The 26,365-nt window shown below is 42.8% G+C and overlaps 3 protein-coding genes across 3 annotated transcripts; all 3 read left to right on the plus strand.

Annotated features, from left to right (window-relative positions):
• Nucleotides 1–14,843: 14,843 nt before the first annotated feature.
• Nucleotides 14,844–16,540, plus strand: nppal (natriuretic peptide A-like). Its single transcript, XM_018736536.2, has 3 exons — nucleotides 14,844–15,036; nucleotides 15,407–15,719; nucleotides 16,342–16,540. Exons 1-2 carry the CDS (start codon nucleotides 14,953–14,955, stop codon nucleotides 15,710–15,712), a joined length of 390 nt encoding a protein of 129 aa, XP_018592052.1. The 5' UTR covers nucleotides 14,844–14,952; the 3' UTR covers nucleotides 15,713–15,719; nucleotides 16,342–16,540.
• A 4,039-nt stretch (nucleotides 16,541–20,579) lies between these two features.
• On the plus strand, nucleotides 20,580–21,180 carry nppb (natriuretic peptide B). The gene is made up of 2 exons (XM_018736509.1): nucleotides 20,580–20,693; nucleotides 20,869–21,180. Exons 1-2 carry the CDS (start codon nucleotides 20,580–20,582, stop codon nucleotides 21,178–21,180), a joined length of 426 nt encoding a protein of 141 aa, XP_018592025.1.
• Nucleotides 21,181–23,865: 2,685 nt separating this feature from the next.
• Nucleotides 23,866–26,308, plus strand: nppa (natriuretic peptide A). Its single transcript, XM_029247034.1, has 3 exons — nucleotides 23,866–23,976; nucleotides 25,127–25,436; nucleotides 26,304–26,308. The coding sequence occupies exons 1-3, from the start codon at nucleotides 23,866–23,868 to the stop codon at nucleotides 26,306–26,308; spliced, it is 426 nt and encodes a 141-aa protein (XP_029102867.1).
• Nucleotides 26,309–26,365: the final 57 nt, after the last annotated feature.

Genomic DNA, 26,365 nt, shown 5'->3' on the forward strand with positions numbered 1-26,365 from the left:
ATCACATATATTACTCATACACACATTTTCAGAACCGCTTGTCCCTTACGGGGTCACGGAGCCTACCCGGCAACACAGGGCGTAAGGCCAGAGGGGGAAGGGGAACACACCCAGGACGGGACGCCAGTCCGCCGCAAGGCACCCCAAGCGGGACTTGAACCCCAGACCCACCGGAGAGCAGGACTGTGGTCCAACCCACTGCGCCACCGCACCCCATGGCATATTACTCATATTTACGTTTATTAGTTGTGTTTTGGGGGGCGCGGTGGTGCAGTGGGTCCTGCTCTCTGGTGGGTCTGGGGTTCGAGTCCTGCATGGAGTGCATTGCGATGGACTGGCGTCCTGTCCTGGGTGTGTCCCCTCCCCCTCCAGCCTTACGCCCTATGTTGCCAGGTTTGGCTCTGGCTCCCTGCGACCCCATAGGGGACAAGTGGTTTCAGACGATGTGTGTGTGTGTAGTTGTGTAGTTGTGTTTTTTTGTTGATAAAATGCAGATACAGTATACACAGATAAATAAAATAATAATGTAAAGTAAGTAATGTCATTTTTAATGAGGGTTGTCATATAGCCCTATCTAAGAACATCCAAAAAAAGCTGGTTTGTTCAAGTTATACGACATGTCATGCATTGACTTTTATAGTGAAAGAAAATTTGAGTTGACCACCTAATCATGAAATTACCATCTCCAATGGATCAGAAGGGCACAGATAAAACTTTTTATCGAAGGTCTGTTGAATAATCGACCGTGGCTCCAGTATCCTGCGTTTGTGGATAAGTTCCGCTCCGAAAGTTTTAAAGTTGCTCCCTCGCTCCTCGCCATTCCTTCCACGAAGCCATCCACGTCACAACTCCTTTTATTTAATTCCCGAATCATAAAAAAAGGTAAAAAAAGGTCTCGATATGTAAATGTCATTCCCTTATGAGCCAATACCCCACCACGCCGCCCGCCAGCCTTTCAGGGCATTTTCACACCGAGAACTTCACACTGTTTGCTTAACATTTGGAGCCCCTCAATAATAATAATCTTCAACCGTATTAATAATCATAGAGTGAGTTTTTTTCTTTTTTACTTAATAAGCTTAATAAGCTACCGTCCACATGTTAACATCTTTTTTTTTTCTTTTTTACTTAAATCAATAAATATATTCAGATTATAATTGAATTACAGTGCAAGGTTATAGCAGGACTCAGTTTTAAACACAGTAGGAAGCGCAACGATATACGTATCTATGGTGAAAAAATTAACAGCATAGGCGATTAAGAATAAAGAAGAACTTTAGAGTGAAAAGAAGATGAATATTTTACATTTCACACGTGCCAATTGCTCTAATTTAAATTAGAATTTTTTTTCTGGAATTCTGCCTATTATGAAGAAATACAATGAGAAAATTTTCGCGTGGCCTTTTTGAATTCGGCTCGCACGGCGCGCACAGGAATGCGCGACAAGACATCTTGGTTAACCGCAGTCTCGGCCTCATTTCCCGCTCGCGCTTTGATAAGCCAGGCAATTTCTACCGGCGGAGTGTCATGGCAGTGGTGACAGGCCGGGCTTGCGAGAACAATGTCTGTGACAGACCATCTTCTTGTCCCTAATCATGTGCGAGATTCTTCCTCCGGACTCTGACGAGGCGGACGATTACGAAGCAGGCGTTTTTCGCTCTGCGGAAGCCGCTGGTCTGACGCTACCGTGCCTCCCGCTTCCCCGGACCAACTGGCATCTCCAAAACAGTACAGTTATTATTGCCTCGTTCTCATCGCTTCTCGGCCCGGGTCCCCTCTGCGTGGATTCCGGTTAACTGATACCTTAATAGGTAATATTGTTTTAGATGTAAACCATTAAGCAGCCCTTTCCAGTATGAGTCGTGTACTTCTGAGACACATTTTAAGTTTTGACGGCCTTATCAAGCACCCTTGCCGGATTTAACTCTCGGAGGAGCGGAAACCTACTTAAGGGCTACTGCATCTCATTTTCCGTTCATAAATTTTGTTCCAGTTGCTATGGAAATGCCATGATCCAAATAATGGAAAAAAAAAAACTCTAATTTTTCATATTGATGGGACTTTGACATGGCTTTGCAGTGCAGAATGTGTAAAAAGATAATACTGCCATCATTTATTAATATGGACCAGTTACATCTGACACATTTTTTAATGTTGCTTAAACAAGTCTGTTGTATATTAAGCATGCCACCTGGTTTCCATCTGGAAATACATTTGATGACACACTTGTTCAGCCCACATCAAAATATATAAAACCTGAATGAATTATGTACATTACAGCATCTGAGACCTTGTCATAATCATAATTTTATACTGAAAAATATTAGATGTCCCTACAACGGACTGCAGTCCCATTCAGGGTGCCGCCTTGGGCTTCAGGGATCAACGCGAGACCAACTGTGAGTGAGTAATATCAAAAGTACAGATGCAGAGATACGTTATTACAACCTTATTGTATTTGTGAACTGTTTTTATTCTAATTTTCTTCCAGGTCTGTTAATTTGAATAGGAGAAAACCCTGAAATATACACGATTCCACAAATCAATATGCAGGAACCGTCAGTTTGAACTTTGCAAGTGTGTGTTTGTTGTGCAAATTGTCATGTCCAAATTTATGTGGTTCCACTGCACACTATTGCCATGACTTGCAAAGTAAAGATAAATGAAAGTATAATAGAAAATTATTCAATACACGCATCACTAGAGTACCAACAACACACTTTTTATATATTATGATGTGATAATGATATGCGCTGAAAGGTACCTGAGAAAATTAAGCAGACAAATGTTGAATAATAATGTTGGATAACATCCATGAATCCATTATCCTTTTTTACGTCCTTTTTTGTGATTCTTTAACATCAATTAAAATGCAGAGACCAACATCCAATATTAAGCAATTATACAATATTTTCATAAAATTTTCACTTCCTACCCTTTTTGCTTTGGTGCTACTAGCGTTCTGTGAACTCATCTGCTCGACTCGACTTGACAGAGGCAAATGCCAGAGCTTCACTCTTTTTTTGGGCTATTCGTAACACCTTTCACCAAATGGGCACTGCAGCGTTTTAACTTCACCTGAAAAATCTTGCACATCTGAGGTTGAGAGCTCAATCATTATATTTCACTGTTTGTTAGCACCCGATTTAAATACTTTAGGTGAATCTTAAAATGTAGAGAGTTAACATTTCTATATACATATGTGAGCAGGGAGTCATGTGTCTGTCTTTGAAGGTTCTGCTGCATTAGTTTCTGGGGCATCACGCAATCCAAACAGCATCTGCAGGAAATGATACAGTCCAAATGAGAAGGTAGGACAGCTTCCTTGTTCCTGTGGATTCATCCTCTAGTTACATAAGTCATCCGGGTAAAACAAACATGTTTTTCTAGACAACCAGATTTTAGCTCACTACCGGATATAGGTGACCACACCCGAGGTATTTAATTTCAGCCTTTAAAGAATGCAGTCATGTGAAACTTTACCAGCTTCTATTAAGAATCTATAATGAAAAGCAGTCATCATCAATTTGGTGAACTGGGTTTTTCAGGACTGAGATGGAACAAAAACCTGCTTGGCTTGGGCCATTCAGCAATGGCATTGACCAGCCATGATCTTGGACCTACTTGCTCTTGGTGTTCTCCAGAAACATTTAATCATGGAATCAAAAGAAATGGCTGGTCCTTTACCTGCTCCTTTATCTTTCCCTCCTTTACCTTACCTTCAGCTCATTATTACCCTGGTATTATTGTACAGTTTTGGAGAGATAAAGCCTTAATTTATTTTTCCAGGATGCAAAATCATGTAGATGCCAGTATAGCCAATAAATACAGGGTATCTGGTTCTGGTTCTATTTTCCATCTTATGTGTTCACCTCCAAATCCATCTTTGAAAGAAGGGTTTATGGACATTCATATCTGTAAGCCTTACGCCCAGCACATATAAGCACCTTGACTCTTACAATTCCACCTTTAGTCCTGCAGGAATGACCCATATGGGAGCAGGACAGATGAGTGGGCCGCCCCTGTAAATTGCATCAACGCAGGGAACCATCTGGGTCACCAGAAAACTCTGTGAATGTATTTTAAAAGCTCCTGTCTCTTGCATAGCGCCTACCTGCTTCAGCTCAAGGTCTGAGGTCCCTGAAACCATGTCGTGGGTGGCTGAGCGGCTGGGGGAGCGGATTGGAAGTCTCTGAGTGAGAAATCAATACCTTATTCTGCAGACTTTTCCGGGGAGGATGCCAAGTATATAGTCGTTTGATTCTCAAGCAGGTTGCAGAATCTGTCTCAAAATCATTCCTGAAGTCCATTTTACATTAAAATCCAATTTGTAGGCCCACTGTTAAGCAAGCAAGAATTCTTGGAGATTATCTTGTAATTGTTAATATAATAAATTGTATTATTTTGTTAAACCTAACGCTGTTTTGGAGGAGTGCAGATGTCGGTGACTGCACTGACAATCCAAAAAGCAGCTTCAGCAGATAATATGAGTGGCTCAGTTGAAAAGATAAGACACACACACACACATTTTCTGAACCGCTTGTCCCATACAGGGTCATGGGGAGCCAGAGCCTAACCCAGCAACACAGGGCACAAGGCAGGAGGGGGAGGGGACACACCAAGGATGAGATGCCAGTCCATCGCAAGGCACCCCAAGCAGGACTTGAACCCCAGACCCACCGGAGATCAGGACCCAGTCAAACCCACTGCACCCCCTCAGATAAAAGACAAAATGCATGTATTTGTTCAGAGCTGCTAGTTCTGAAGCAAGTTTATGGCACTGGCAAAGAAATAAATACACCCTGCACTTTCTGAAATGGACACAGTGTGAGAAGATTTGTCTTACATGAACACAATCTAGTGCATCACTCAGATAAACCTGTGCACCCTGGAGGGACATTAAACACCCGACTGCCATGTTATTGTGAGGTATTTTCCACACCCAGTGGTGCATCACAGTGTCCACTGTCTGTGATGTAATTGTGTGTGAAAGCAACATAGCTGTGCCTTCCTGTTATTCTCCAAAACAAGTGTAAATCAAAGGAATAAGGATGTGGGAATAATTTTTTTTTTTTGTAATATAAAGCTGTGTGTTCAAATCTTTCCTAAATATTAACTATACAGTTTAATAGCACTGTAAGAATGAATTTCTTCACACTTTATTTGAGCCAAATAGGAGGAGGTTATATTAATACCAAAAGCAGTTAGTAACCCACCTCCTAACATGTTTTTAATGTCATCAGGAAGGGCAGCAATTATCAGATCTGGAAGAAACACCTACTGCTAGACTTTGTAGAAATACATTCAATGTTAAATTTTTTGTTAGAAATACATAATTTACAATTATTTATCGGACACTTTTCTCCAAAGCGACTTCCGTTGAACTCTGTGTAGTGTTATCAGCCCACACACCTTATTCACCATGGTGACTTACACTGCTGGATACACTACTTACAATGGGTCACTCATCCATAAATCAGTGGAACACACTCTCTCTCACTCGCACACTACGGGTGAACTTGAACAGTATGTTTTTGGAGTGTGGGAGGAAACCAGAGCACCCGGGGGAAACCCACAGAGACATGGGGACAACATGCAAACTCCACACAGACTGAGTGGGGATCGACCCCACGTCCTCTCGCACCAACCAGGTTCTGTGAGACAGCTGTGCCACCGTGCCACCAATAATGTAATACATAAGTATTTTACACAATATAAGTAAAATATAAAAAAAGAAAAAGAAAAAAAACTGGACAAACGGTTTTGAGAGAGGATCGTGAGGAAATAAACAAAAACTACACAAAATACAGTATAAAAAAACACTCAGGACAAAGGTGTCAGATAAGTGAAATAGAGAATAATATTACAGGTTATAACTTTGTGCTTTGTAAAAGAGTGTGAATATAATTAGCATCCATCCCAAGGACAAAACCACTGATTTTCCAGTGAAAACTGCCATAACAGAGGGTTTAGTCTAAAATGACCCGAATTCTGTCATTGCAACAAAAAAGAGCCCCCAGCTCTGTCCCGACACCAGCGTCTCTATTCCCCCCAGGGGCAGAAGTACAACCCTCACACCCCGAAACACAGTGGCACAGCAAGAGGGAGACAAGAGGCAAATGAAGAGTGATTAACTTCCAAGAGTCAAGTCTGCCACACAGCATGAAGGCAGAGTGGGATTAATTGACATTTAACCAGCCCTTGGGCAGATGTAGCTCTCAGCCCAACTCTGAGTTCTCTTCTCCGACCGAACGCAAGCGATCTGCGCTTCCCATTTCAACACTCAACGGTTTATACTCAGCGGCGACGCTCCTTTCCCATCAAACCGTGCGCTTCAGCAAAAGCGCTCCAACCGCCGTATTCGAAGTCGCCGTGGACCCATGTTTCTCCCAATGCGGACATCACCCAGATCTCGACATGCTGATCCGGAAGCTGTGTTGCATCGCACGTTCTGAAAGCTCAGTTCTACACCCGTCATGAATTTTATGCCAAACCTTGATTTCTGAGAAATCCTCATTAATTTTGTCAGTAAATGACAAGGTCATAATCAATACTAATCAATAGCAGCCAAGGCTTAATTATGAGGGACTGAGACACATTTTTACTTTCTTTTCAAACCTGCCTCCGCCAGTCTTTACAAAAGCACTCCCGCTATTTAATGTTATTTTCCTTTCCGTTTTTGCTAAGCCTGATGGATTTAATCAGAAACAAGTCGTCAGCAACCGCGTGTCCTTCAACCTCTGGAAACGTGTGCTTCCTAGAAACGGTGAAGGTACCCTTCTCCTGGTTAATGTTACCGCGCAGACAAAAAAAAAAATCACAGCTCTTATTATCATCAGATCCTTATTATATTTACATTTACATGTGTTCATTTATCAGATGCTTTTCTCCAAATCGATGTACATCTCATAGAAAATACAATGTGCTCATTACATTAGCAGGAAGAGACACTTAGATACAGACGTGTGATTCTTAAGTGCAGTTAGTTACTTTCCACCATATGAACCAATATTCATCACACAAGTAGCTGCATAAAACTGTATCAGAATATCGACGATGCCTGATCACCTTCCTAGTTCTATAGTTTATGTTTATGTTTATGTGTATCTCAATATATATATCTATATATATTTATTGAGATACACATAAACATTTACGTTACGTTACAGGAGTAGCTGTGTAAAAGTTTATCCGGGCATCATCTTAAAGTTATGGTGCATGAACATTCACACCTTACATGAACTTAAGGGATGATGGGCAAAGTGAGTCTGGAAGAGGTGAGTTTTAAGACCCCTTTTTAAATGTGGGCAGGGATTCAGCAGTTCTGAGTGAGAGGGGGAGGTCGTTCCACCGCAATGGAGCCAGAACCGAGAACCTCCGTGTTTTACCTTTCATGCGTGGGACCATCAAGCGGGCAGATGTGGAAGAGCGTAACGCTTGGGGTGTAGCGTATGATCAAGTCTTGTAGATATCTGGGAGCAGTTTTATTTATGCAAAAATTTGTAGGCTATAACCAAGATTTTACATACAGATATATACAGTATATATATATATATAGTCACATCCTTAACAAGTGTGATGTACACATTCTTAAAGACAGTATACACAAATTAAAAGTTGCATGGTGTGGCAGTGTTACATTTATAGCACTCAATGTCATTTGGATGAAAAATGTTCGACCCACATTGCGATCCTCTCATTAACATTTTAATTAGCACAATGCTGTTTAATTATCCAAAGGCTTCTGTGCAGTGAACCATGAACTTTGGGCAGAGTTTGTGTTAAGATGAGATTTGGGTCACGGGAAGTGAGGGGCAAAACATAGGGCAAAGATGCAATTTTCAGGATGGGGGCTCTAAGGACTCAGCATTCATATACACTGTTCCTCCATAGGGCTTCTATAACTTAAAGGAGGTAACCAGAAAATGTGCACCACAGTCTTTTATTTAAGCTTAAGCTGGTTGATATTTTTCATGATCTATTGCATCTCCAGTGGTTCACATTTTTCCTACTGCAGCTGCAATTTTATTGAATTTATTACGGTTTCCATTATTATAAGGAAAGGTCTTTCTGTCTATTACAGAAGATAAATACCATCTTCTGCCTTCTGATTCTATTTCTGAGAACCAAGCAGTGTTACATTCTGGTTAAAATGCCTAGTGGGAACTAAAATTGTCATGTCAAAGTGTCTCCTGCGAAACTGTTGGATGGACAGAGTGACTTTCCTTTCACAGCATGCTTTTAGAGAAGGCAAAATTTGTTTTCCCATTTATTTATTTAGCAGGCACTTTTCTCCAAAGCAACTACCGATGAACTCTATGTAGTGTTATGAAGCCACACACCTTCTTCACTGCTAGATACACTACTTACACCAGGTCACTCATCCATACATCAGTGCAACACACTCTCTCTGTCACTCACACACTATGGGCAAGCCTGAACAGCATTTGGAGTGTGGGAGGAAACCAGAGCACCCAGAGGAAACCCACACAAACACAAGGAGAACATGCAAACTCCTTCACAGACTGAGTGTGGATCGAACCCACATCCTCCCACACGACACAGGTGCTGTGAGGTAGCAGCGCTACTCACTGTGCCACCACGCCACATTTACACGAAGACAATACAATCACTCAGATTAAGGACAGGGGTGAAGATTTAGTGAAGTAGGAATTCAACAAAACTTGGGCAAAAGATGGCAAAAGCAGCTTTGGGGAGCATGAAGAGAAAGCAGATCATCCTTGTCACACCCATTCTCCAGAGTGAAATTCTACTGAGCTTCGAGTGACTTTTTGAAGAAACGCCCATCATCTGTGGCTCATCGGGTCACCAGACTGCTGTCAGACACAGTATTACATGACTTCCTGGAGACATGTCCACGTCATCTGAGGTCCAGCCGACTACCGAAGTGCAACCCTCCGAAACACGGTATGACGTCCAGAGGAAATTCCCATCATCTGTTGCTCTCATCAAGTCACCAAACTGCAATCCTAGAGCGCATCGTATGACATCCTTGAGAAACAACCATCCTCTGTGGTCCACCCGGTCACCGGATGGCAATCTTCCCGAGCTTTGTACGAACTTCTTGAAGAAACACCCATCATCTGTCGCCCAGCCACTCACCAGGTTACAATCCTACAGATGATTGTATGACTTCCTGGAGAAGTGATCATCATTAGAGACCCACCCAGTCCCCAGAGTGCAGTCAAAAAGAGCATTGCGTGATGCGGGGATTTCTACAACAGTTTAAAATCTTCTTCTGAATTAAGCGAGGAAGAGTCCCTATGAAATCTTTATGAATATATATTCCTTAATTTCCACAATGAACAATTATAGTAGGCTTAACAAATTATTATAAATACAATACTGCCTGCACCACAGTAAAATGGATATTGGATTATTGAAAATGGTTGAATGGATTGATAATACTAGCAAATTAAATTTATTTCAACAGATTCTGCCGCGCTGCAGTGCAAAAAGTGATATAGTGTTAATGGAAACTGGTTCTCAATTCTGCTTCTTAATTCTTAGTGATTTCTCCAACTTAAATCCCGGAAGACTAAAAAATCCCGGTGATTATTAAAAGAAAAATGTGAAATTATGGATCGGAGTGAAAAGGTGGGTAACCGAATCAGGGTTTCCTCCGCCGTATTTCAGTGGTTTGCTGCTATTAGACAGACAAACTGCAGCAATATAGTGAAAGTGTCTCACGAAGGATTCACTGGGGTGGGTGATGGTTCAGGAGAGTGGAGGGGGGGCTGGGGGGGCTGGGGGGGCACAGCAATCTCCTCACTCTTCATTTTTGCCTGCCACTCCGGGGCCTTATCTGTGAACTCATAACTCGACACTAGGGCAGGCAGGTTGAGAAATGAAATTCTGAAGGTTAGAGCAGCGCTAAAGAGGACTTGGGGAACGTGTAGGAGTGGGGAAGAGGGGGGACTGGCAGAACTTTTGGAGGAGCGGGGTTGAGATGCGGATCAATTCTCGCTGCCTGATCCGACTGCCATTCTTACCGCGGAAAACTTACCGCGGTTGGCTCAAGATGATGAGAGCAACGGTTACACGGCTCATGGCAAGCGAAGTGTTAAGTGATGGTGGTGTAACGTCTCCATAGATACCAAAAAATGGAACCGAATCCTGAATGGATGTCAGACTTAAAGCCACGTTCAGTCGAACAACAGGGACCGAGTTTAACTCGTCTCTCTTCACGTGTTCACGTGAGCACGTTTTGCGCTGTTCAGTGTTGTTTTTTTTCCTACCGGGGTAACGCAGTGTGGGGGCCACTGATAAAATAAGAACTAAATGGTAACATTTACTGAGATTCAGTACATCAGCCTTTGGATTGGAGAAGTGCTGTAAGGAGCGCAAACTGCAAATGTGTGCAGTCGACTTATGACGGTAAAACAATGTTAATTGTACTTGTAACAGCGGTAAAAATGTACTGTACCTAAGTGTTTTCCCAACTAGTTTTATAATATAGGGTATATGGGATGGGGGGCACGGTGGCGCAGGGGGTTGGACCGGGTCCTGCTCTCTGGTGGGTTTGGGACTCGAGTCCCGCTTGGGGTGCCTTGTGATGGACTGGCGTCCCGTCCTGGGTGTGTCCCCTCCCCCTCCAGCCTTCCGCCCTGTGTTGCCGGGTTAGGCTCCTGCTCCCCACGACCCCGTCTGGGACAAGTGGTTCAGGCAATATGTGTGTGTGTGTGTGTGTATATGGGATCATCTGTGTCCCATATAGCTGTCTATATACCAGCATGTAAATATATATACTATTTTTCTAATGAAATAAATGAATAAAATAAATTTTCTAAGAAAGTAAATTAAAATTATATATATAATTTTAGCCTGGGGGTGCGGTGGCACAGTGGGTTGGCCCACAGTCCTGCTCTCCGGTGGGTCTGGGGTTTGAGTCCCGCTTGGGGTGCCTTGCGATGGACTGGCGTCCCGTCCTGGGTGTGTCCCCTCCCCCTCTGGCCTTACGCCCTGTGTTACCGGGTTGGCTCCAGTTCCCCGTGACCCCATATGGGACAAGTGGTTCTGTGTGTGTGTGTGTGTGTGTGTGTGTGTGTGTGTGTGTGTGTGTAATTTTAATTTATTATATCTATATATAGATGTTTGTATATAGACAGCTATGATTTGTCCACATCAGACCAAGAATGAAATACTGAGCAAACAGTCAAATAAAGATGCAAATGATGCAATTCATCACTTACGAAATACTAATCCAGATGCCCTGTCTTCTCTCAGCTGGAAGCTAGATATTTTTTAACAATCATTTTACAGGATGAATGAATCTATGAATCATCAACATTAAAGCAAGTGATTATTTAACTTAACATAACTGGTTGATTAATGCCAAGTGTTTCCTGTTACTGTCTATGTATATAGACATGTATATATACTCTATATGTATATAGACAGTAACAGGATAACATATAGATACATAACATATATATATAGAGAGAGACATGCTGGTATATAGAGTGTTATATGCTGGTATATAGACTGGTATATAGACAGCTATATGTGACACAGATGGTCCCATCTATGTCCCATCTATCTATGTCCAGCTGTCCATTATAACTGTCTCTATGGGACAGCTGGTAGTGTGGTGGTTAGAGCTGCTACCTCTGGATCTGAAAATCACAGGTTTGGTCTCCAGCTGTGGCACCCTTGAGCAAGGTACTTACCTTAAAATTGCTCCAATAAAGTTAGCAAGCTGTATAGATGAATAATTATAAGTCGCTTTAGAGAAAAATGTCAGCTAAATGAAGAAAGGTCGCAGTAAGGCTCCTATAGTGGGGTACCAGTCTTGTAAAATTTAGTTTATTCTCTTAAGCAGGCTTCAGCATGTTGCTGAGATTCCTTGACATATATTTCCATTTTTTATTCTTTTAAACAATTTTGGGAACACTGTTAGTTAAAGGAATTCCTGATTGTTTTCTGCGTCCCTTTAAAGCACAATGAATGATTAGCCCATTATTTACTGTACTTAATAATTAATGGTCCCTTAACAAACAGTTGCCATTAATCAGTCCGTTAAGTTAAATAGTCATTTGCTTTAATGTTGATGATTCATAGAGTCATTCATTCTGTGAAATGGTTGTTTAAAAATATGTAACTTCCAGCTGAGAGAAGGATCTGGATTAATATTTCGTAAGTGATAAATTGCTTCATTCGCGTCTTTATTTGACTGTTTGCTCACTATTTCATTCCTGGTCTGATGTGGACAAATCATAAAATCGACCACTTTAAGTGAACTTGTTCCAGTCGGTTTTTGTGGAGTTTTTGTACAGTTCATTTACACATTGTGACCCTGGTACTGCGAGACGAGATGCCATTACTTCTTCCAGTGCCTTTGTTTCAGAGTTAACTGGATGAGGGGGTGTGGAACCTGGAACATCAGCTGTCAATCAGAATTATGGCTTTTATTTGCACAGTTCAGTCTTGTATTTTCAGAACCATAAATGGCTTCAGTGCAGGTTTGACGGGGGTTGGATCGGAAAACCACGGCGCATTCCTTTGCATTACAGACAGTCCCCGGGTTACGAACCTCTGACTTACGTACAACCCGTAGTTACGAACCATCCCTGTAAAGCCTATTATATTAAAAATTTGAGTTACATACAATGGTTCGTAATAACAAACGGTGCTACTTTGCAACGTGCATCAAAGCATTGCGTGTCTACGGTGGTTCGTCAGATCGTGGACGGTGGACCCGAGGTAAGATAAAGACTTCCTTCTTTTCAGTCGAACCAAGTTGCTATTAACAGTGTTTTGTGTGTGTTACTGTATTTGGCTTTAATTTTTTTTTTGTTTTTACCCTCATAACCATGGCACCATGGTTCTACAGGAAAAAGGTGAAGCACCAACAAAATTTGGAGAAGTGATTTTCCAATTTTTTCTACTTTATATATTTTATTTTAGGGGGTGCGGTGGTGCAGTGCGTTTGGCTGGGTCCTGCTCTCTAGTGGGTCTGGGGTTCGAGGCCTGCTTGGGGTGCCTTGTGATGGACTGGCATCCCGTCCGGGGTGTGCCCCCTTCCCCTCTGGCCTTGCACCCTTCCGGGTTAAGCTCCGGTCCAAGACCCCACTTGGGACAGGCGGTTTGAGATTCTGTGTGTGTGTGTGTGTGTGTGTGTGTGTGTGTGTATTTTAATATTTATTTTTTTCCACTTTTTTTATACACACATACACACACAGGCAGACACACACACATTCTCTCTCTCTCCTCCTCTCTCTCCTTATGATAAATGCTGTAGTTACAGTTATTATTTCATTATCATCATTATCATTACATTGTATTATTATTATTATTATTATTATTATTATTATTATTATTATTATTATTATTATTATTATTATTATTATTAGGGGGCGCGGTGGCGCAGTGGGTTGGACCGCAGTCCTGCTCTCCGGTGGGTCTGGGGTTCGAATCCCGCTTGGGGTGCCTTGCGACGGACTGGCGTCCCGTCCTGGGTGTGTCCCCTCCCCCTCCGGCCTTACGCCCTGTGTTGCCGGGTTAGGCTCCGGTTCCCCGTGACCCCGTCAGGGACAAGCGGTTCTGAAAATGTGTGTGTGTGTGTGTATTATTATTATTATTGTTATTATATTGTGAAACACATTTTAGTGTATCTGGAAGTGTTTATTTAATGTTTTTAGCACACGTGCACACACACATACACACTCTCTCTCTCTCTCTCTCTCTCTCTCTCTCTCTCTCTCTTTGAATACTGTAGTTACATTTATTATTTTTATTGTTATCATTATTATAATTATTATTATAAGTATTATTATTATTACTGTATTATTATGTTAAAGATGTTTTAGTGTATCTGGAAGTGTTTCTTTATTGTTTTTTTATGCATAAAAAGGTACAGATATACTATATACTAAGACAAACATTTGACAAACTGACGTTAGATATTCGCCATACCTAAATGTTCCGACTTACGTACAAATCCGATTTAAAAACAGACTTAGGAACAGAACTCGTTCGTAATCTGGGGACCGACTGTGCAGACGAAGCCCAAATTTCTTCACAGTTTGTTTTTACTTTTCCAGACTGCTGTTAATTTTTTTTGAAGTTTAAATGTTGTCACTGCGGACCGATATGGATTTATATTGAGCGTTTGAAGTATATCCTGTATTACCAGTGAAAAGTATGAAGTCTTGTGCCTTTCCAGTCAAATGAAGTCATGCTCTGAAGATGGTTGTTGGTTCTAGTGACCATAACTCCGAGACTTTGCGGTACATATTGAATCCACTGCAGTTTGTGCAGGAGCTTTCAGCTGAGGAAACACAAGGCACCTGAACTGTAACTCTAAACCGCACCGTGGATAATAAAAGGCGCGCGCGCGTCGGTTGAAGAGCATCAAAGAAAACCACCAGGAGCGGTTTATGCAAATCTGAGAACGCAAACAATTGACACCATTGACAAATATCGACATTATTTCAATAGTCGAATGGATTGTTTCGAATCTATATAGTTAAAAAGTGCCGAAACCAAAAGCTTCATTCCAGCTGCGCTGGACGATGTAAAATGCGGAGGAAGCGAAGTAATTATGTGTAACAGGGTAAAAGCGGACGAGTGTTTCTCCACTTGAGAAACATTCAACTTGAAGTAGCCCTTACATGGATCAGAGTTCCCGGCGAGTTCCTTAGGGTCGCAAACCCCTCTTAACCCCGACACACTCCAGGGTGTGACGGTGTTGGGTTCGATTCCCCTGATTAGCAGGCAGTTGTCACACATGTCCCTTAATGATCCAAAGTGGACGCGTGTGACGACATGGGGGCGCACATATAAAAGCCCATCTAATACTGTAGCACTGACACTGAGGGGGGAGCACCGCCGACACACATCAGTCTCAGTGTGTCTGACGCACCTTCACGGCGACACTACTATAATAATAATAATAATAATTATTATAGACATTAGAACAGCACCTTCACCATGTCCTCCAACATCGCCACTTATCTCCTGTCTGCTCTGCTGGTTTTACACCTGGTGGAGGGCAAACCGGTGTCCAGCCTGCAGGTAAGAGCATCCCAGCCTCCTCCTGGGGGGGGGGGGTTTCATTATTATAATCATCATTAATGCTATTATTACCTCTTATTTCTGTTTTGGGCTGCCTTACCGCGATTTACCCGTGTACGGGGAGTATAATTTTTACTGTATCAAATTGGGGTGGGTGTGTATGTACCGCCATCAGAGGCACAGCAAGGAAGGGATTCGAACCAACAACCATCCCGTCGGTTAGAAGGCAATAGTCCTCAGTAGGATGCTGAGTGTTATCATAGATGCTTTGATCGTTCTTTTCTCTCAGCGTCTCGCGCTCATGCAGCTGGAAATGTGCCAGTCACGCTGAAGGGGTGGGGGGGTCTCGCCTTTCCCCGCTTCCTCGCAGAGTCTGAAGCAGCTGCTGGAGGAGGAGAGCCGCGCGCCGTACCCGGGCTCCGAGGAGAAGCTCGCGCAGGTGAAGGAGCTCGAGTCGGAGGACGCGGACTTGGGCGCGCGAGGCGCGGCCCCTTGGGAGCCGAGCGCCGGAAACTCGGCTCTTGCGGAGAAGGACAGCGGGCTGCTGGCGCGGCTCCTCGGGGACCTGCTGTCCACGTCCAAGAGGTCCTGGAGCAGGTTCAAGAAGGGCGGTCTGCGGAGCTGCTTCGGAGTGCGACTCGAGAGAATCGGCTCCTTCAGCGGACTCGGCTGCTAGAGCACAGGTGGGTCACGGGCTCAAATCCCACTGCCTATGAACGGGCGGATGATCGCTAACAGCGTCCGCGTAACACGAGAATTGCGGAGTGGTGCTCAAGGCAGTGGCCTTGCCCCCTGAAGCTTCTGGGTTCAAATCCCTTTCCTGGTGTTGTGCTCGGGCGCCTTGCCCGCATTGCTGAGACTCTCATGCAGAAGAGTTGTGATAAATCACTGCGCCTCACTTACACCGAAGGTGTCGGTTGAAATAGATATTGAAGTAATTATAATGCAACAGTGCAAGATCATCACTGTCTCTTTATGCACGTCCTCCTAACAGGGGAGAGCTGGTAGTGTAGTGGTTAGTGTTACTACCTTTAGAGCCAGAGGTCATAGGTTCAAATCCCTTCTCGTGTTGTAACCGAGCAAGGTCCTTAAAGTAGCCTGCTGTATAAATGGGTAATAATTACAAGGAGATGAACATTATGAATCTCCTTGGAGACAAGGTTAGATAAAGGAATAAAAGAAAGTAATAGCCTTGTGTAAATATGAGGGTAAAGAAGAAATTATACATTAACACTTATTGAAAAAGCATGAGGTAGAAGCACCTACCTGATACCTCATCTCTTTATTTCTTTCTTTGTGCTGAAGGTGCGGCAGAACTTGGTGAAAATACCCCGTTTTACATCCCCTCCACTTGAGCCTTCAGACATATAGTGACACGCCTTCAATCCAGAAAGAAAGAGATTTTATTATTGATTTATTAAAGGTTGCCTTTGGTTTTCTCATGTTTATTTAATTGTTAGATGTGCGTGTGTATATATTTATTTTCAAATGGATATTGGGCTAATACCTCTATTTATTCCTGTTTTACCTATTTATTCTACTGTATAAAATCCACGAACATGTCATTGTTACGGTTCTGAGCGAAATAAATATTTTGCTTAATAAGACAACTGTGAAGAGTGTTTCTTTTTTCTCTTTTCTTTTTCTTTCTTTTTTTTTTAACTACATTTCCTTTTTCTCCAAGCTGCACGTCGCTTTGAGGAAAACCTCTGCTAAATGAATACATGTACATATAATGTGTGAAAAAGAAGTGAACTGTCATATCATTTAATCACGAAACCCACATTATTTATGAAATACACTTAGATGTCTATTATTAGTGTCCCTGTGAATTAATTTTTACATGACTGAACTGTTTTTTTTTACTTTGTATTGTACAAAAAGTAGCTTGTTGTACTAATTATAACTAACGATGTTCTACTAATTGTACTAACTCTCATCTAGCCCTCACCAAGTCCTAACAGTGACAAATCAAACTCCATGTGAGAAATAACTGATAAGAGATTTTACTCATCATTTATTCATCCATCATTCATTTATTAAATACTTTTATTCAACCAAAAACAAGTCATCATGCAGAAGCCATGTGCTCCCCCCACGATTCATGATTCAGCTGTGGAACCCCTTTTATCAACAATACCTTGAATTTGGCTTCTTCTGCTTCTGCTTTCACTCCTCCGCTCACTGATACTTGGGAATTCAGACCCATCGCGACATCACATGAACAATGTGAAAAAATAAACAAAAGTAAAAGTATTAAAAATGCCACATACATTATATAACGGGTGTAGCAAGGCACGCCCACCTCTCACAGAGTTCAAGTAAGCCTTAAGTGGCCCCCAAATATTTCAGTATAATGCCACAATTACTACTACTATTACTAATGTAGCAGACTTTAGAAGCATCAGAGCATTATGGGGTCGGACAAGACATTGATCAATGCCTTCAGAATAGACACTGAACAAATACAAGCAAAGCGGTCAGTTCCACGGGTGCAGACTGTGGTCAACGGTTAAGAATGAAGGGGCAAGCAGCTCCTCAGTTGAACCTGGGTTCTTATCAAGAGGCATCAGCATGTTGGGTTCACTGCTATGTCATAATGGGGACCTGTGGTCTGCTCTGCTGGTACATCAATGGCATCTTCATGGGAAGGATCTCCACCCAATACCTTACTGAGAGTGAAAGGGAGCATCACACACAAATTTCGCAGATCCCATTGAAGTGTGATAGGATTTTCACACAGTGTGGTGAAGGTGGCCATAGACTTTGGACACCTCTCAACCACCCAGGTACTGACTCTGGGTGAAGCAAATCCTTGGTTCAGCAGTGCAGTGTTCAAGAGTATTGTGGTGCAACGGTAAGAAGATGCGAAGGAAAGACGTGAATACTGTGCCACGGTTCAGTCTCCACCGCACTTTGCTGCTCTGTCATTATGACATTAGTCCATGATTTGAGCTGGAGTAGAAAACGTGGCAGAAAGAAACGATAAAGCACATGTGGTTAAAAATATGGTAGTCGTGGCAAAATTCATCCATAATAATAACTGACGAAATTCTAAACAGCCTTCTATTGCTGTGCGTCCCGTTGCGGGACAGAGGTAGGACTGAAGCATAGGACAGCAGGGCCTTGCAATAAAACAGGTTTTATTCCAAAACTGCTGCTCTCCCATAGCTCCCACGCTCTTCAGGCCAGCTGCCTTTCTAGTCCTTCTCGTTGGGCCCTTAAACGTCGGCAGCTGGCCATCATTACAGGCAGGCCCCGGGTTACAAACGTCCGACTTACGTACAACCCCTAGTTACGAACCACCCCCCGTAAAGCCTATTATATTAAAAATTTGAGTTACATACAATGTTTTGTCATAACAAACGGCACTACTTTGCGATGTTCATCCTAACATCGCGCGTATTCAGCAGTTTGTCGGCTTGTGGACAGCGGACCCGAGGTAGGATTAAGGCTTCCCTCTTTTCGGTCGAACCACGTTGCTGTTAACCGTCTCTCCTGTGTGTTACTGTATTTGGCTCTAATTCTTTTTTGTTTTCACCCTCATAACCATGACACCAAGGTACAAATAAAGTATAAATGTGATGCAAGTGATGGTGATGCATCAAAGAAAAGGAAAACGATCACGATTGGAACTAAAGCGGAAATAAGAAAGCGATTAGGAAAAAGTGAAATGCAAACGAACATTGGAGAAGTGAACATTTGAAGTTTCTTTAATGTTTTTCACACTCACGCACACACACACACACACACACACACACACACACACACACATTCTCTCTCTCTCCTCCTCCTCTTTCTCTATTATAAATACTGTAGTTACATTTATTATTATTTTATTGTTATCATCAGTATCATTACATTCTATTATTATTATTATTATTATTATTATTATTATTATATTAAAGATGTTTCACTGTATCCGAAAGTGTTTCTTTAATGTTTTTTATGCATAGGATGATACACAAGATACTATATACTAAGACAAACATTTGACAAACTGACCTTAGATAACCCACCGTACCAAACTGTTCTAACTTACATACAAATCCGACTTAAGGACAGACTTAGGGACTGACTGTACTAAATGAACGCAGGAGAGGCTCTCTGAGAGCTGTTCTTCATGATGCTCTCTTCTCCTGCCGTGGGTTGGACTGTCCACCGGCTCACATGGTATTTTCTTTTTCAATCTAATATTTACTTAGAATTTTTTCCACGATTAAGCCAGTGAATTGGACCAGACTGGAACAAACTAGACCCCGATGCGGAAGCACTCGTGCGGAAAAATGTAACTGCTGTATATTTACTGAATGTTGATCGCAAGAAAGTGTTCCATGGCAGCCTGGGATATTGTCCATTTTCCTCTATGTATATCATCCTGTAAAGAACTGCAACGTGTAATGTATGGATATTGACGCTGTTCTTAGAAAGCTACATTTCAATTTCAGTAAAAAGTTTAATAGCTTCCATAACTTTTTGAACTTAAAGCAGCTGTATTATTTTGTGAGCTGCTGAAAAGTAGACATAAATTAAAAAAAAAAAAAGAGAAAACCTCATTAATCTATAAATGTGATTATAAAAGAATAAATACATACATTTATTGCCACTATTTGACTCCTCTAGGGAATAGAAATTATAAAATAAAATATATATTAAATACAGACTAAAAAATTAAAAAAACTGGCTAGATATTGCTTGAAGATAATGTTAGTGCTTAATACATCAGTCAAATATTTTAATCAGGGTTTTTTGGTGAAGGTGCTTAATTTTTATTTAATCCTAAAATTTAACTGTGCCATTTAATCTTATTTCATGTGCTGAAATGTAATTATCTACTAGGTCCATGGCCCATATGTTAGTTTTTTAATTATATAATGGATCATTATATTGATTTTAGTACCGATTTTTATACCACAGTTGACAGCTTCTGTTTCTCTTTGCAAAACTGTAAGACTAAATTGATGACATTTGCGGAGTGCAAAAAGAGTTTAAATTTGTATAGTTTTCCTATGTTTACAGTTCCCACATGTGGACCAGTTATGGAAATACACTATGCTGAGTTTTGCAAGCGGGTTGGAGTGGAAAATGAATCAGTGTTTAATGAAGCTCACATGCGAACATCCTTCATTTCAGCCCTTCCGTGACATGTCCAAATAGAGAGTCGTACTGCAGACGGAAGTGGCGTGAGGGTATCGATCGCTCACGGGAACCGCGGCCCCACCGCATTCCATAGGCGCTCGATGACGGAACCGACGTGAACCGCAAAGGACCGAAGACACCGCGTCCCAAACGAGAGCCGCCTCTGCCGGGGCGAAGCTTTAAAAGGCATAACTTCCGACAGCCTCCTTTATCATAATCAGGTGACAGAATGCAATTACAATTCCTCACATAGCTACTCATGTCGCTGGTCACAGTATAAAAGGACCCATGTTCTGCTCTAGGCCAAAGCAAACAACTAAAGACGAGCAACGAAGAAACTACTCCTGACTGGGCAGGAAGAGCACTTCAACCTTCATCGCTAAAGGAAAGACGCGGTAGAAAACATGATCTTCAGCACTGCTCTTTGTGGCCTTCTCCTTCTTCTTAACGCACACTTCTTCAACGCCTATCCTGTCTCCAGTGACTCACTGACCCGTGATGACTTGGACGTCTTAAAGGTAAGCGAAAGCATGGAGAAGAGACATATTAGCTACTTCTGTAGTGTGGAACAGAGGATCTCAATGGCCTTGACCTTGCAATGAGATTTAGAAGAGGTCTAGAAGAGGGCAATTTGACTGACCATCCATCTGTTTAAATATCTCAGTGTTTAAAGGATGTTTCCATGACTTGCAGACACTTCTTCTACGACTTGAGGCAACCCTTCCGGAACCTAAGGAAACGGCACCGTTCCTGGCCGAGAAGGCTGGGGACGTGGATGCCGAGGACAGCTACGACCAACCGCAAGCAAGACAAAACCAAGCCCAAGTGGAACAGTTCCTGTCAGCTCGGGACTTGAAGGCTGTTCGGAGCGGGTCGACATCAAGATCTTCGGGGTGCTTCGGGAGGAGACTGGATAGGATCGGCTCCATGAGCTCCCTGGGGTGCAACACTGTTGGTAGAAATAGTAAGTCGATATTTTTGGATGGATTCATAGCTGGGGCCTAAGGGCAAGAACTGAAGTAAACTGTGAGATACATTTGCCAAGAAAGTCTAGAAGATTAGACAAATGTTGACCTGTAGTCCACTTCAATATCCATGTTACTTGGTGTTGATTGTAAGTGTTAGTTGTAAAACGATGACGGTAACTCACAGATATAATTTCAGGATTACAAGTAGAGGCCAAGTGTAAATGTTGAATGACGAAAGAATCCAAAGAATGACATCTAATGTAATTTCCCCTGTGTTTTCAGTTCCAAAGGCGAAATGAAGTCTTTGTGGTTGACACTTGGAACTGCGCCAGGACCCGTCAAGCTTCAAGCATAATATTTATTTCTGCATATATTTATTTTTAAACATATTTATTAAATTTTATTTATAACCGGCATACATATTTATTTAAATGTGATTGTTGTCCTGTTTTTTTTTCTTTTTGTTGAAATTAAGTAACTCAATAAATATTTATATTTCATGTTAAATGGCTTGTAGTGAATTTTTCTGTGAAATTCTTCTGCAAAGCTAACAAATATAACAGTTGAAAAATTCATGACAATTTGCCAAAGTGTCTTCTGTTTCGGAAACTTTTTATATTGAAATTTTCAAGGAAGGCAATTGTAAACTAGAAGTTTCCAGCGGACATATCACTCCAAAGAAGCAAATATTTTGAGACATCTATCACATATCATTTATTTTTCACTTTTCAGTGCATTATTTCACTTATTTACACAGCTGGGTAATTTTTACAGCGTTATGTCAGGATAAGTACCTTGATCAAGGGTACAACCATGGGAGGAAGAGTACAAAACTTTATCCAATACCATACCGGTGATGTTTTCTTTCCTATTACCTCTGAAAGTAGCATGGAATTGAGTCTCTTACACATGTGAAGCCAAACACTCCGAACTGCAATTTGAAAAATAAGAAAGTCTGACATGGCAAAGGTTGACGCCAAATTCACATTTCTCCTCTTTACTTTCCTGTGCGCGGTACCTTACGCAGATTTCACTGTTATGCGCGCGCCTCCTTTACGCGCGTTCTCTTTACGCGCTTTTCCACTACGCATTTTTTTACGCGCATTTTCCTTCTCGCATTTTCTTTATGTGTGTTTTCTTCACGCGTTTTCCTTTACGCGCTTTTCCGTTACGCATTTTCTTTACGCACGTTTTCTTTACCCGTGTTTCTTTTACGCGCGTCTCCGCTTTAAAAGCCCCCCCCCTTCAGATTTTTCTTGGGAATAAAATATTTTAAATTAACTCACAGCACGAGCTAATGAGCCCACAGCATTCCTTTCAAAGGCGACTCATGATAACCCGAGACACTATGAGACACCCGCTTAGTATCTCTGTAACAGAAAGTGTAGAAGAGTAAAGAGGGGTAAATTAACCGCTCTTGCGGTATGGTGTACGTCACTGTTTTTACTTGCAATGCAGTTTTCTCAACCAGTGTGAATTACCATATGTACTACTACTGTTTTGGATATTAGAGGGGATTTTACCATGTGGATGAGATGTGGAACCGGTTACACGATTTTTGCCTTTACGCGCAGTGTTACCCCCCACCCCCGGGTAAATCCAAACGTCTTCAGCACCTCGGACAGCGAAAGCTCGCGCTCCACAGTTATTTATCCTCCTCGGTTCTTCTCCACGGTGAACAGTTTTAAGTTATTTTGAGTTTAACTGACCGGGAAAAAAAACCAATATGTGGAACTAATCAGTGTAACTATGAAACCATGACATGTCATTCCAGTAAATAAAAAGCAATAAAGTGCAGAAAGACACTTGGATCTCTGTTGGATGTGGTGCGCTATCTCTTTTGCATTCTGCTCTTCCACAGCTCGCCCAGACTGATGATGCTGTTCACAGTATTTCTCTCATAATTTTAATTGTACCGCAGTCACGGTGCAGAACCTCAGCAAGCCTTTGGATTTATAAAACCGGAACCAGAAAACTCATTTTATCTATTGTAACCATGCTAATTGTGTTTAATATATGTGGTGCCGAAGACAATGGTACTACAGTATTTCCATTATTTTTATTTGTTTTGCTGAAACCTTTGTTAAGTCAGCTTTCGGTGCTAAAAAAGTCATTTTTCAGTTATGCACATTTGCCCAGCAGGTCAACCCTCAGATTACGAGGGGTTGGTTTTAACCACTGCGCCACCTTGTGGCCCAAATAAGTGAACTATTGTTCATTCATAAAGTCTTGCATTTTTTTAATGAAAGCATTAATCGCTGCCTTTCCCTTGAAGAAGATAATTATTTTGAGAATGGTTTGAATAATATGCTTCTGGTAAATGTTTCGTTTAGTACGTAACTCATCCTCCATTCATATTTTTAGACAGCGAAAGTGGAACAAAGTGCAAAATGACCTGGTTTAATTACCGGAACGGAGCACGAGATCCATGTGGGGTATGTACGCGCTCCGGAGCGACACGTCTGAGCTCAGCGCTCGAGACCGCTCCCGGGTTCAAGTGGACCCTCAGTGTGTCCCAGCATCCCAACAGCCACTTTAAAAGGAAATCTTCCAACAGGCCTTATCGCACGGAGGTGTCGGAATGCGCTCCGAGGGACGACATCTGAATGTCTCCACGAGGCCTATAAAAGACGAGAGGAGGCGAGGCTGAGGTGAGGTGCACCCCAGGAAGTAAACCCCCCCGCCCCACTCCACCCCGCTGAGGTACACAAGCCCGGGCACGATGCGGATAGTCGTCTTCTCTGCACTTCTGGTCCTGCTTTGTCAACGGGTGCTGGTGACGGCACACGTTCTGGGCAGGTCCTACTCAGCGAACGACCTGGCCAAGCTGAAGGTAGGAGCACTTTGCCTTGGTGTTGACCAGCTCTAGGTTGGAGAACATTCGTTGACGGGCGCTGCTGAGGCAGCTTCACTTTCTGACTGCGTATCGGATCGGCTGCATGACAAATATAACTATCCAGATGGTCCCTGGTAATCTGGTAATTTCGCAAACACTTTGCTGCCTATTTGTGACCTTCGAGACACTTTAACCCTGCAGATTTATCGCTACGGCCGCAGAGGGACGTACTGCGGCTTGGAATAAACAGACAAAATAAGGGGTTTTATGCAATTGCATGAAATTATTTACAAAGAGCGTCCCGTACGATTATGAAAGGTGCATTAGAAGAAGGGAAGGTGATGCGCTTCTCACTTTTCACCGTCCCACTCTGCCCACCTCCACAGAGCTTCACTTTGCTCGAAGGGTCACGGGGTGTGGATTCGGAGAGCATTTTGCGCATTTTTATATTTCTAGCGTTCCATCAGCCCAAGTACCTTCGACATCTGGCCCAGCACAATTTAAAGTAGCTCAAGGACAAAGCTGACAAGTGTGGCTGCGGGCTTTTCACTCTGATCACTGAATTTCCACGCGAGTCCACATTAAGTGCGTTTTACAGTATTTTACCATGGAAGAAGCAAGGCCGCTTTACGAAGCACATCGCAACCCATCTTAGCATCTTAGAACCCGGACCATCTCTTCTGTATTTAGAAAAAAGCAGATTATGATTATTAATAATAATAATAATAATAATGGACCTTGCTTTGAAAGTAGAACAAAAAAGGAGAAGATGTGTGATGATGTCTCAGGTATCCCAGGAGCGCATTGCCAGTGAGAAGTGATGAAAGGTTCATTGTTTCTCCACTCCTTCGTGTAGTTAAAGGAATGTGGTTGAGGAGGACAGACAGCAGGGGTGAAAATGGGGAGGAGAGACAGAGCGAACGGGATCGATTAGATCGATCGGTTCCAATTAACTTCTTCGTTGCCGCGCTGCGTTTCTGCAACAGTGTTGGAAAACTTTCACTTTGGGTGGGGGTGGAGGTGGGGGGAAAATCGGGGAAGATGCAGAGGGATTTGCTTTTTCAAAGAGCACAGCTGGAGTTAAAATCGGGAATCGGGGGCTCCGGGCGTGGGGAACGCGCTGACGCGAACGCGCATCTGTGCGCAGAGTCTGCTGGAGCAGTTCGAGGAGACGCTGGCGGCCGACGAGCCCTCCGACGGCCTGCTGGACTACGAGGACGGCCGGCAGGAGGCGGACCAGAGCCTGTCCAGCCCGGACTGGGACAGGGAAACCCCGGGCAGGGACCCCCAGGACAGAGATCCCCCGAGCAGGGACCCCCAGGACGGCTACCGAGCCCAGAAGAACCGGCTCCAGGACCTGCTGGTGTCGGCGCGCAGCAAGTCGCTGTCCGGCTGCTTCGGGGCCAGAATCGACCGGATCGGAACCTCCAGCGGCCTGGGCTGTGGGCCCAAGAGAGGTACGGAACGGGACTCCCGACACATGCGATTCCGCGTCGTTCTTCAGGGTACCGGTCGCTGCAGAACATTTCAAATGTCAAAGAGTTTCCAAATGAATGCACACACACTTTATAAAACCATAACTTGGCGGAGGTTCCTGTACCGGTGAGCATTTCACATCACCTGTGGTAAAACCCTTCCTTTTCACATTTACCAGACACTTTTCTCCAAAGCGACTTCCAGTGAGCTCTATGTAGTGTCATCAGCTCACACACATTATTCGGCAAGGTGACTTACACTGCTAGATACACTATTTACACTGGGTCACTCATCCATACATCAGTGGGACACACTCTCTCTCTCTCACTCACACACTATGGGGGAACCCAAACAGCATGTCTTTGGAGTGTGAGAGGAAACCAGAGCACCCAGAGGAAACCCACACAGACACGGGGAGAACATGCAAACTCCACACAGACCGAGTGCGGCTCGAACCCACATCCTCCCACATAACGCAGGTGCTCTGAGGCAGCACCAACACACGCCGTACCACCGTACCGCCCTTTACACTGCCGCAAAGTGTATAAGAACAATTTGTGTTCATGAAACTTTGTACACTCTTAGACACCCTCTATGAGTATGTAAATATAACTATAGCTACCTATAGGGGTACTGAGCAGCGTAGGGGGTCAGGGCTGGTGCCTTGCAGTCAGAAGGCTTTTGGTTCGAATCCTGGACCAAAGACCTTATCCTGGAAATGATACAGTATGAAATCATACTATATAAAGATGGAAATGCGGATAAAAATCATCACTGTTGAAAGTGTCAGGTTAACAACAGCAACCATACAAGTTTTTTACTTTTCTAATTTCTTCCTTTTTTTCCAGGTTAGAAACACCGGAGCGGCAAGACATTTTGATAACATCTGCGCACTTCACATAAGTCAACA

Source organism: Scleropages formosus, chromosome 2, assembly GCF_900964775.1.
Source record: "Scleropages formosus chromosome 2, fSclFor1.1, whole genome shotgun sequence".
Classification (NCBI taxonomy): domain Eukaryota; kingdom Metazoa; phylum Chordata; class Actinopteri; order Osteoglossiformes; family Osteoglossidae; genus Scleropages; species Scleropages formosus.